At 43.5% G+C, this 11,985-nt stretch overlaps 1 protein-coding gene across 2 annotated transcripts; it reads right to left on the reverse strand.

Annotated features, from left to right (window-relative positions):
* Window positions 1-5,677: 5,677 nt before the first annotated feature.
* Window positions 5,678-7,923, reverse strand: LOC125524217. 2 transcript variants are annotated; one of them, XM_048689288.1, is made up of 3 exons: window positions 7,821-7,923; window positions 6,277-6,363; window positions 5,678-6,176 (listed from the first exon to the last, which is right to left on the reverse strand). In XM_048689288.1, the coding sequence occupies exons 1-3, from the start codon at window positions 7,827-7,829 to the stop codon at window positions 5,907-5,909; spliced, it is 366 nt and encodes a 121-aa protein (XP_048545245.1). In that variant the 5' UTR covers window positions 7,830-7,923; the 3' UTR covers window positions 5,678-5,906. The 2 variants fall into 2 exon arrangements, with proteins under 2 accessions (XP_048545245.1, XP_048545243.1); XM_048689286.1 differs by having other exon boundaries at window positions 6,277-6,366.
* Between the last annotated feature and the right edge of the window lie 4,062 nt (window positions 7,924-11,985).

Genomic DNA, 11,985 nt, shown 5'->3' on the forward strand with positions numbered 1-11,985 from the left:
TCATGCTTCTCGAGAAACAACATCTTATTCTACCATGCTATGAAAGAACCAAAGATTGTTTTTATCTACGCCATCTGGTCAGAACGCATCTAGTCGAGTTCATACTAGTTGAAAATATGTGGTAAACCTAAGTCCATCAAAGCAACGAGACGGAGGAAGTAGCTTGCTATGAAGGCGCGAGTGAAGGAGGACAATTTACTTGATCGGTCGACGGAGATGAAAGAAGTCAGCGATGCGTTCTGGACGTAGTTCGTCGAGGTCGGCCTCCAAGTGCGGACGACCTTGATCTTCTCGGGGTTTTTGTGGCGTGTGGGATGCGGCGGACGGAGCTGTCGACGCCTCGCCGGCAGGAGTCGATCTAGTCGACGACATGTGCGAGGAGGAGGAGATTATATACGAGGTCGACGCCTAGGTCGTCGTAACTTCCCTGTGGCCAATCTCGCGATCTATATTTTCCTCCGTTGAAGCGAGGCTGAACGTGCTCCTCAATCATAGGGATTAGGAACATATGGATTAGCACGATCCTAGAAATGTGTAACTGAACGGCAACTACTCCCGTGATCGACGTGCGTGTGATCGACGTGCATGGAAAGCACAGCGTCGTGGGCCCCACAATATGGATCCGACACTTATTTGCGGTCTGGGCCGGTCCACCTACCTGCATTGTTTCTTCCCTCAAAATAAATATCATTGGTTCATCCCTAAAAAAACTCTTTGTGACACCTATTAGTTATTGTATACTTGTATATGTTCAATATCTCTATCATTTCTATAATATTATACATGGATCGAGTGTCGGAAATGAACGATACTTGTCATGCATGCATGCCATGGTCATCGTATAGGTTACGCATAATGTTTGGGATAATTTCGTGAGATCGTAGGTTACGCATAAACCACTTTCAGACCTGCCCTCCGGCAGACCCGAATGGTCCTGCTTGTACATGGTGCATGTGGAAGCATGCATGAGATGACCCCAACTTTTGGGACCATGTGGGCTTGGCCAATGTGGTCCCCCAGGCAAGGTGTGCACAAATTCGGACACAAAACGCACGTTGCGTCACGTGGGGGCAGTGTTGTAGGGTTTTGTCGTCGGAAATACCCTAGAAAATGCATCGAGTGTCGCAAATGAACGATACTTGTCACGCATGCATGCCATGGTCATCGTAGGCTATGCATGAAGTTTGGGATCATTTGGTGGGACCGTCAAGGAAAACCAATTTCAGACGTGACCTCCGGCAGACCCGAATGGTCCTGCTTGTACATAGTGCATGTGAAAGCATGCATGAGATGACCCCAACTTTTGGGACCATGTGGGCTTGGCTAATGTGGTCCCCCAGGCAAGGTGTGCATGAATTCGGACACAAAACGCACGTTGCGTCACGTGGGGGCAGTGTTGTAGGGTTTTGTCGCCGGAAAACCCTAGAAAATGCATCGAGTGTCGCAAATGAACGATACTTGTCACGCATGCATGCCATGGTCATCGTAGGGTATGCATGAAGTTTCGGATCATTTGGTGGGACCGTCAAGGAAAACCAATTTCAGACGTGACCTCCGGCAGACCCGAATGGTCCTGCTTGTACATAGTGCATGTGGAAGTATGCATGAGATGACCCCAACTTTTGGGACCATGTGGGCTTGGCCAATGTGGTCCCCCAGGCAAGGTGTGCATGAATTCGGACAAAAAACGCACGTTGCGTCACGTGGGGGCAGTGTTGTAGGGTTTTGTCGCTGGAAAACCCTAGAAAATGCATCGAGTGTCGCAAATGAACGATACTTGTCACGCATGCATGCCATGGTCATCGTAGGGTATGCATGAAGTTTGGGATCATTTGGTGGGACCGTCAAGGAAAACCAATTTCAGACCTGACCTCCGGCAGACCCGAATGGTCCTGCTTGTACATAGTACATGTGGAAGCATGCATGAGATGACCCCAACTTTTGGGACCATGTGGGCTTGGCCATTGTGGTCCCCCAGGCAAGGTGTGCACGAATTCGGACACAAAACGCATGTTGCGTCACGTGATGGCAGTGTTGTAGGGTTTTGTCGCCAGAAAAACCCTAGAAAATGCATCGAGTTTTGGAAATGAACGATACTCGTCATGCATGCTTGCCATGGTCATCCTAGGGTGTGCATACAGTTTGGTATGAATTGGTGAGACCGAGAAGATAATCCTGCTTCTAGTACATGGTGCACGTGGAGGTATGCATGCGAATGTCCCAACTAGATTTGATTTAATAATATTTCAAGGATCAAACAGAAAATAAAATTTATAATTAGGAACGAAGAATTGAAATAAAACAGAACATTTTATCAGAATGAAGAAGTGCAATAGAAGATAACATATTATCTTACATTTTGAAAATATTTCAAATATAAAGAAGAGAACAAATATTAGAATGAAGAAGTGAAATAAATCAGAACATTTTATCTTACAAACTAAAAATATTTAAAAAATAATAAAGATAAGAAATATTAGAATGAAGAATTGAAATAAAACACAACATTTTAGTTCATATTTCGTAAATATTATCAATATACAAAAGAGTACGAACAAATGAAATAAAACACAACAGAATTTGGCATTTTTTTTTAATTTTAGTAAACACTGTTAGAAATAATATAGAAAAAAAAGAGATTTGATTTTAAATATTAGAAATATAAACAAGAAAAGAAACAAAGAAAATATAAAACATATTAGCGCGCCGGTAAGGCTGCCCTGGGCCAGCCCGCCCGAATTGGGCCCAAGGCGGAGCCGCGCAGGGCACATTGCAGCGCACAGCCGTTGGGTGGTGGGAGTTTAGTCCCACCTCGCCAAGCGAGAGAGCGCCGCACCGGTTTATATACCCGACTGCGACTCCCCTCCCAAGCTCCTATCAATTGCAGGCAGTACATTGCCTAACTCTCGTCCCCTCTGCCCCGTGGGGCCTACTAGTAGCAGAGATATTCTGCACCACGGGCCTGCATCCTGGTCCATGCACGGCAGGGTTCCTAGTCGTATGCAGGCCGTGGAGTATGAATTCTCCTGCTCTGGTAGGCGGGCACTTTTTTTTGGCATATTGCCATGTGTATTGATCTTTAAATCACACACTAAATTATACACCTGCTCACTTGCATTCAATACACATTTTTTTGCATATATGACAAGTAAATGTTTTGACCTTCAAGTCATCTAATATATTTTACACATGCTCACTCACATGTAATACACATGGATATTAATTGGATTTCAACAAAAATGAGGCCGTGGTGTATGAATTCTACTACCACATTATATCATACATTAGGAAAGACAACCATGAAAAGTGAAATATGAGACAACATTATATCATACATTATTTAAATTTATAACTGTCAGAACAAAGAAAAGAGGAGAATATAGAAAACAGAAGAACAAATTTGAATGAATAAGTGCAATAAAAGACAATATATTATCTTACATTTTGGAAATATTTCAAATATAAAGAAGAGAACAAATATTAGAATGAATAAGTGAAATAAAAGATAACATATTATCTTACATTTTGGAAATATTTCAAATATAAAGAAGAGAACAAATATTAGAATGAAGAAGTAAAATAAAAAAGAACATTTTATCTTACAAACTAAAAATATTTAAAAAATAATAAAGATAAGAAATATTGGAAAGAAGAATTGAAATAAAACACAACATTTTAGTTCATATTTCGTAAATATTATCAATATACAAAAGAGTACGAACAAATGAAATAAAACACAACAGAATTTGGCATATTTTTTTAATTTTAGTAAACACTGTTAGAAATAATATAGAAAAAAAGAGATTTGATTTTAAATATTAGAAATATAAACAAGAAAAGAAACAAAGAAAATATAAAACATATCAGCGAGCGCGTAAGGCTGCCCTGGGCCAGCCCGCCCGAATTGGGCCCAAGGCGGAGCCGCGCAGGGCACATCGCAGCGCATAGCCGTTGGGTGGTGGGAGTTTAGTCCCACCTCGCCAAGCGAGAGAGCGCCGCACCGGTTTATATACCCGGCTGCGACTCCCCTCCCAAGCTCCTATCAATTGCAGGTAGTACATTGCCTAACTCTCGTCCCCTCTGCCCCGTGGGGCCTACTAGCAGCAGAGATATTCTACACCACGGGCCTGCGTCCTGGCCCATGCACGGCAGGGTTCCTAGTCGTATGCAGGCCATGGAAAATGAATTCTCCTGCTCTTGTAGGTGGGCACTTTTTTTGGCATATTGCCAATGTGTATTGATTTGATCTTAAAATCACACACTAAATTATACACATGATCACTTGCGTTCAATACACATTTTTTTGCATATATGACAAGTTAATATTTTGACCTTCAAGTCATCTAATAAATTTTACACATGCTCACTTACATGAAATACACATGGATATTAATTGGATTTCAACAAAATGAGGCCATGGTGTATGAATTCTCCTCCCACAAGCATGCCATGGTCATGGTACGCTGTGCAAAAAGTTTGTGATCATTTGGTGGGTCTGGCAAGGAAAACCTCTTTCAAACTTGCCCTCCGGCAGACCCAAATGGTCCGGCTTGTACATGGTGCATGTGGGGGCATGCATGAGATGACCCCAACTTTTGGGAGCATGTGGGTCACCATGATCAAGAAAGTTTGTGTGATTTGGAGGTGGTGGGAAAAATCACATTTTTTCAAAAACTGGCTTAAGTTAGACCAAATGGCCCCTCCGGAATGCGGTCATTTTTTCGACCACCTCCAAATGACCTCAACTTTGGCACACATGATCTATTGCACAAACAAAGGTGGGTTTCCAAGGTTTTATATTTTTTTGAATTTTTATTAATTTATAATGCCCTCTAGACTGACTGGTCAAAACATCGATCTATACCTCAGGGGGGCATTGTAAAATATTCTTTCTATATTTTTGAATTTTTTTGAATTTATAATGCCCTCTTATATTTGTTTACTTTTTTAATACCCTCTTATTTTTTTTGAATTTTTTATTTATAAAGCTAGGTTTCCAAGATGGCTAGGATGGCCCATACTTTTCCTTTTGTTTATTTTTTCCTTTCCCTTCACTTTACATAAAAATTACCTGTGCACTCAAAAAATAACATAAAAATTACATGACTCCTCAAATAATAACATACCAACAATTCAAAAGGTATTTTTATCAAACACATCATTTTGAATATTTATATTTTCTTTTCTTATAAATAAGTGACATTTTCAAAATTCTAATAAGTAGGGTAATATAACTTTATTACAAAATAAAGTAGATCTTATTTCAAATTCCTTTTTTTGCACACATTATTTTTAACTAGTATTACATTACTCTTCTAAATTTACATTTAATTCCTTCACACTTTGATGATGGAATATTTGCTCTCTAATTGCAATATAGGTTCAAATGATGGAACATTTGATCTTTTTGCTTATTCAAATTATGCGTTGATGGAATGTGTGAGGATGAACAATTATCAGTAACTTTACTAAACCCCATGTACTATAATTCATGATAGCCATTTTGGAACATTGCCACATTCAATATTTGGTATAATTGGCACATGGGCATAGCATGTTGCACTTGCCCACAGCATAGACAAGTGTTGCAGCATGTCTCAAGCAACACTGAACCGCCATTTGTGCTCATTGCACCATCGAAACAACAACTAAACATGAAGGAAGCATTCACCACCAATAAAGTTAAGGCCACATATATATAGATATCATTCTAGGCTACCACCACAGGTAGCAGGCAGTTCACAACAGATCCAGTTCAAACACACAATACATTACATTACATTACATTAATATAGCTAGTTTCCAAGCAGTTCAGACCCAGATGCAGCTTTCCAAAAGTAAAACATCATCAAATATACTGATGATGAGTACGGCTTCCAGCTTCCGATGATCAGCATGATGTACGACTAGAGGTCAGGGTTTCTCAGGACCTTCAGGAGGGCAGAATGCTGACCAATGATCTTGTAGTCATGACTGGAGATCGATGTAGCCCGGCAATGTTCCATCGGATGCTCCAATAACCCAGATCTGGGCTTGGGCTTGCTGCAGTAGGGGCAACGGTACTTTTCATTCCTCCAGTTGTAGTACTTAGCTGGTCCTTGGGCCCTGATCTTCAACACCTCCTTCTCTTCAAAGGACTCGACATTCCCCTCGACCACATCATCTCCAGATTCATACTGCACACATTAATGACTGACATTAATACATTATGCATTCAAAAACTATAAACACATAATACTAACTCAATGCAGAAATAACATTTCAACTAGGCCTTACCTCGTACGGCTCATCTTCATCAGACTCATATGGGTAGAACCCAGTCTTGTCCCACTTCCTCTTGTTGCCCACAAGATCCTCCTCCTCCTGCTATATTGTCAAACAAGCACATCAATTACAATGAATTAAATTGCAGTTCACAGAATGTCATTACAAACAAAATTGTTAATGTGAACCACATTGGTATGTTGCAAGTGACCAAATGCTTTCCTTATAAATACATAATCTAAGCAATCAATCAACAGACAAATGATGTCCTTCATAAATGCTAATGAAAATGCAAGCTGGATTCTTGACATTCCCTGGATTAACCCAACACTTTTCTTTTGAGGGAATTCCCCCCCACACACACACACTACTTAATGGAAACATATAGTATATTTTGTTGCTAGGATCCTGCCTTGGAATGTTTACTTCACACTTTACATATAGTATATACTAATTACAGAAGCCAACTACAAATTTTAATATGTTTTTGGGATAATGCAGCAAAGCTCCTACACATATTAACATAATGCAGTAGTTAATTAGGTACAACTTCAACTATAAATCCATACGTCTCCAACAAACATCTAAAATTTCATTACTTACCTAAACAACAACAAATTATACTATAGATGAATCTTGTATCATCTAAATCAATTCATTGGCACATCTTAATTAATGCATTCCAAATCAAATATGTTTCCATCCAGTATCATTGAACCACAGATCAAATCAAATAATCATAAATGTCAGCAGCATTGAACTACAGATCTAATAATCATATGACATCTATCTGACCTTAAATTCCCCCTTAAATAAGGTATTCAACCTCATACTAATTAAATTCTAACAAGCAAAAATTCAACTACTAATCTAATAAGCATCTGAAAAAACCCCAAGATACTTTTATCTCTGAAGCAACGGCATTGCAGAGGATGTTCAATGCTGTCAATATCTCTGAAGGAACGACAAAATTCCACTACTAACCCAAACTAAATAAGCATAGACTGCCCCTTCCCCTCGACCACGCTTCCCCTCTCCTTCAGAAGCCCCAATCCAGCACAAAACAAATCCAGCCCTTGAGAAGCTCTTTTTGATTAACATGACAACACCCAGTACATGAGCACATCCTTCACTATATTTACAACCAAACTAATGCACCATCTAATTACCTCACGTAGACAATTTCCAAAAACACAAGGCCATGCACAACCCATCTCATAGCCTCTGCCTGACAGGCATCAATCAAGCATCAAATAATTGCAACTATGACAACATGCATCAATCAAGCATCTAAGAATTGCAACTATGACAGCCATAATCCCTAGAACTAAGCATCCATTTAATTAATCATCAAGCCAAAGAACTAAAGCAGGCACCAACCCAAACCAATACAAAAGTATATATTTGACTAATCCATCGTCTAATCCTCAAGCCAAACACCTAAAGAATTGCAAAAATTCCACTACTAATCTAATAAGCATCTGAAAAAACCCCATCTCTCAATCTGGCTACTTCTAACCTAAACCAATACAAAAGAAGACGCATGGTGGGCGCACCGATTCCATCTCTCCAGAACCGGCGACGATCGAAACGGCGACTTTCCGTTGCACGTGCACATAGCTAGAGCACGCGGGTAGAGGATGTATGGTGGTGCACGGGACACGCAGAAGGCGATGAAACGACACTGCTTGTGAGCAGTATATATAAAAGAAAACGCCTCTAGCTACGTGGCCTTTGGTTCACCGCGGAAGGCTGCCCCAGCTCCGGCCAGCCCGATCGACCGGCCACCGCACCCGCAGAGAAAAGGAAAAGGAAAAAGACACGCAGAACTGTGCCGCGACGCCGAGACCTGACGCCGCACCTCCGACCGATCCACATCCATCCATCCACTCGGTAGGGAAGGAGGGCCGGTCACCCACCACCACCATGTTCATGTTCCGTCCATGAAAGCTAAGCTAGCTAGCTAGTCCATGTCGATCCTATCCACAACGTGCGTGCGTGCGTGCGTGCGTGTTTTCCGGCGCATGATCCAAAGCATGCACGCAGCAGGTGGCAACTGGGATTGGGATTTAGTTAGGTACGCACGTAGTAGTACGTAGCTGCTCCTGCTAGTCAAGTCAGCTAGATAGATAGTGCATGCCACACGCAAAGCCAACGACGAAACGAAACCCAATCCCACTCACATGTCCATGTCTATCTCCAGTTCTCGGTCGGGGCCGGGACCCGGAGGTTTGGGCTTTGGTGTTTCCTCCCAACCTCCCTCCCTCCCTCCATGCTGTCGTCGCATGCTTGGATGCTCAGGGATAGCAGGGCAGGGTAGGTGACTGGGTTGATCACATGGACGTCCCTCTTATTGGATGCTCCGCCCGGATAAGGCGGAGAAGATACCACATTTTGTTTAGTACTACTTGTGATCCTTATTTATTACTCGTGCTATCAGTGTAGGACCCAATAAAAGACGGTTTAATTAATTATAACATCGACAGATGTAATGTGTACTTCCTCCGTTCCTAAATACAAGTCTTTTTAAAGATTCCAGCATGGGACTACATACGAAGCAAAACGAGTGAATGTACACTCTAAAATATGTCTATATACATCCATATGTTGTAATCCATTTAAAACCTCTAAAAAGACTTATATTTAAGAATGGAGGGAGTATTAACGATTAGGATGAGCCACAGGGAGAAAAAAAACCCAGGATATACTCCGGTTAGTAGAATGGCACGATGCTTGATGATGAAAAAGACTGGGCAAGGTGGAAGGAAACTAGACAAGGGGACGGCCTAGCTAGGACGCACAAACTTGCTCCAAGCTATGCACCCAACCAAAACTAATCACACCTTTTCAAATTGGTCGATTTCTGAAGGCGTTGCTCCAAGGCAAATACGAGGATGCTGCGGATAGTGGCAGCGAGGCCGGGCAAGGAGTGACCAGGAGCCGAGGACGGCATGGCAACAGCGTCGCCTGAGGAGAGGAGTCGGAGGTTGATAGGTGGTGGGGGGTGCTGGAAGGTCATCGACGTTGGAGTTCAGGGCGGCGGCATGGTGGATGAAGCGGCTTGGACAGGGCGGGGCGCCGGGTGGTTGGGCGCGGGCGGGATGGATAAGGGACGAGGAAGATGAACGAGAACCATTGGATGTGAATTAAACAGCTATGAAAATCAACTGATCGAAAAGAAAAACGGACAAGGTTGTCTCAAACTGCTACTGAAAATCTAGGTTTAGGCAACTGGTTGGTGCGATTTATGGCTTCTAATTCTTTCCCGCGGGCCGACCCGGCTGGTACATATGCCAAGCATATACATGCATAGTATTTTCTTTAAATAATGGCAAAAGCTTTGTCTCATCTCATTAATTAAGAAGAGTTTTACAAGTTACCGAAACAATCAAGAGCGGCCAAAAAGCTCGTAAGCCGAATCTTACGGCATCAAGGATCTCAAATGTTTAGCGCCCGCTAATCCCTCAAGTGCGGACTCGGACTTAATCCTGCCTGCTATTACCGCGGGCGTGGATGCCACGTTCCCAAAAGACTCTTGCATTTCTCTCATTCCAAATCTTCCATGAAGCCAACATAACCATGGAGAGACACCTTTCCTCACATTACCGTTGGCATTTACCATACCATGGAGTGCCACCAATCTTCGATCGAGTCAAAAATTGATCCAATTTGTCCAAGTTGATGTGCGCTAGACCAAGCCTGTCCGCGGTCCACACACGATCTTGGATGTGCCCTAGCCTGATGGACGTACGGAATGCCGACGATGATGCACTTGCCTTGTCCGATCGAGTTGCAGATCGAAGTGGTATGCACGTACCCCTGTTTGAATTGATACGGCTACTGGCTAGCTGCTACGTACCCCTTGGGGGTTTTGGCTTAGCTTGGCCCTAGCCGGCCATTTGCTTTTGCCGACCTTCGGTGAAAGCAAAGGCTGAAAGCCTGAAAGCAGCATCCGGCGCAAGCTACTACTGGAACGCGCGCCGGGAGGAGGGTTCGCGATAGCCGAGATGCTACCGCACGCCGTCGCTCTCCGCCGCGATTCCTCTCCCGCTTTCTTTCTTTCTCCGTGGATGGATAACAAAGACAAAGCGCGCAGTGAATGGAGAGCCGATCGATCCCTACATGCTGCATGCAGTGAAGGCCGTTGATCCATACATGTCCGCAGGGAGGGATCGGTGACGGGCATGCTGCATGCAGTGAGAGAGCCAGCTGCCGGGTCTCGACGTACGCCGCGGTGGATGGCGTTGGCGCCTTAGCTACTTCGTGGATGAAAACGGGGTATAAAAGCGGCACCATCCGTAGAGTGGAAATCCTGGCCGCTGAATAGCCCAGCACAGACGGACGAGTCACAGCTGGGGCCGGGCCGCATGCACCTGTACGTGTCGATCCATCAGTGATGATCAGTGGACAGCACGTAACGTACGTAGCATGGTGACGTCACTGCATACGGCGACCCGCACGGAGACTAGTCCACGTGCGCCCTCCACCATGCATGCATTCTCGCAGTACATGTTGTACGTCTGGTGATCCATCGAACTAGACGAACGGTCACGACGCGGCGCAGCGGAGCGAAAACGAACGGACGGACGGGCGGTATCGATCAATGATCAATCTCATCAGTCTCGACCCGTCATGATCCGTTGTCTTCCATCGATCGATCGAACTTACGTACGTGCCGTTCCCTTTCGCTTTCATTTTTTAACTGCTACTACGTGGTGACCAGTACCACCACGGCCCGGCCGAACCGATCGAGGAACAATTAGACGGTCCAAATTATTATTTTTCCGGAACTTACGTGGTTTTGTTCATGTCTATATTTTACCAAACCTACGGGGGCACAAGTTTAAGGTAATCACGATCTGTTTAGTGTTAGTAGAAAGAGAGTATCGATGATTTATTTGTGGAATAGTTTCATTAATATTCGGAATAGTTACAAGAGGAACCGAAAGCGTTTCAAGGTCACCAGAAGGGTTTCGAAATTTATCAGGCAATACCGGATATTCCAGATAAATAATATACAGGTGAAAAACGTTTCTGATGATGTTAAACTAATAATAAAAGGTTCTAGTAATTGTAAGGAGGCTTTTATATTTTATGCAATATCAACAGGTCTTAAAAGACTGAAGTAGTGAAAGGCAGCTTGGGCAACAAGGGCCCAAATGGAGGTCCCCCCCCTTTTCTATAGGGGAGGCCAAACTGGGGGGGGGGGGGGTGGGGTGGGGGGGGGGATTCCTTGGCCGGCGCACCAAGGAGGGCCCTCCTTGGTGGCAGCCCCTCCTCCCCTCTCTAACCTATATATACTAATGGATTTTGTCCTTTGGACACACAAGTTTCGGAGCCTACTCTAGTTCATTTAGTTCTAATTCTAATTGATTCTATTTGATCTAATTAGATCTAGACCTAGTTCTTCTGATCCTCATAATTAGAAGCCCCGTGTGGTTCTAATCTCCCCCTCTAATTCTCCGGCGATGATTAGCTCTGGACGACGAAGCGCTTTCGGATCGTGAAGACTGTACGCTTGCAACCAAGTAGAGAGGCTGTGCTTTCGGTCTTTCGTTCGAGTGATCGTTCGCGGAATTGTTAATCTACTGTTCAGGGGACTCTAAGTATGATCTACACCGACTCGTCTACTTTCGGTGGACTCCGGAGTCGGTAACGATCGTGATCCCAACCTCATATGAATCTTCATATTGTTCATGGGCGATCGTAGGATGATTTTTG

Source organism: Triticum urartu, chromosome 7 (genome assembly GCF_003073215.2).
Source record: "Triticum urartu cultivar G1812 chromosome 7, Tu2.1, whole genome shotgun sequence".
Lineage (NCBI taxonomy): Eukaryota > Viridiplantae > Streptophyta > Magnoliopsida > Poales > Poaceae > Triticum > Triticum urartu.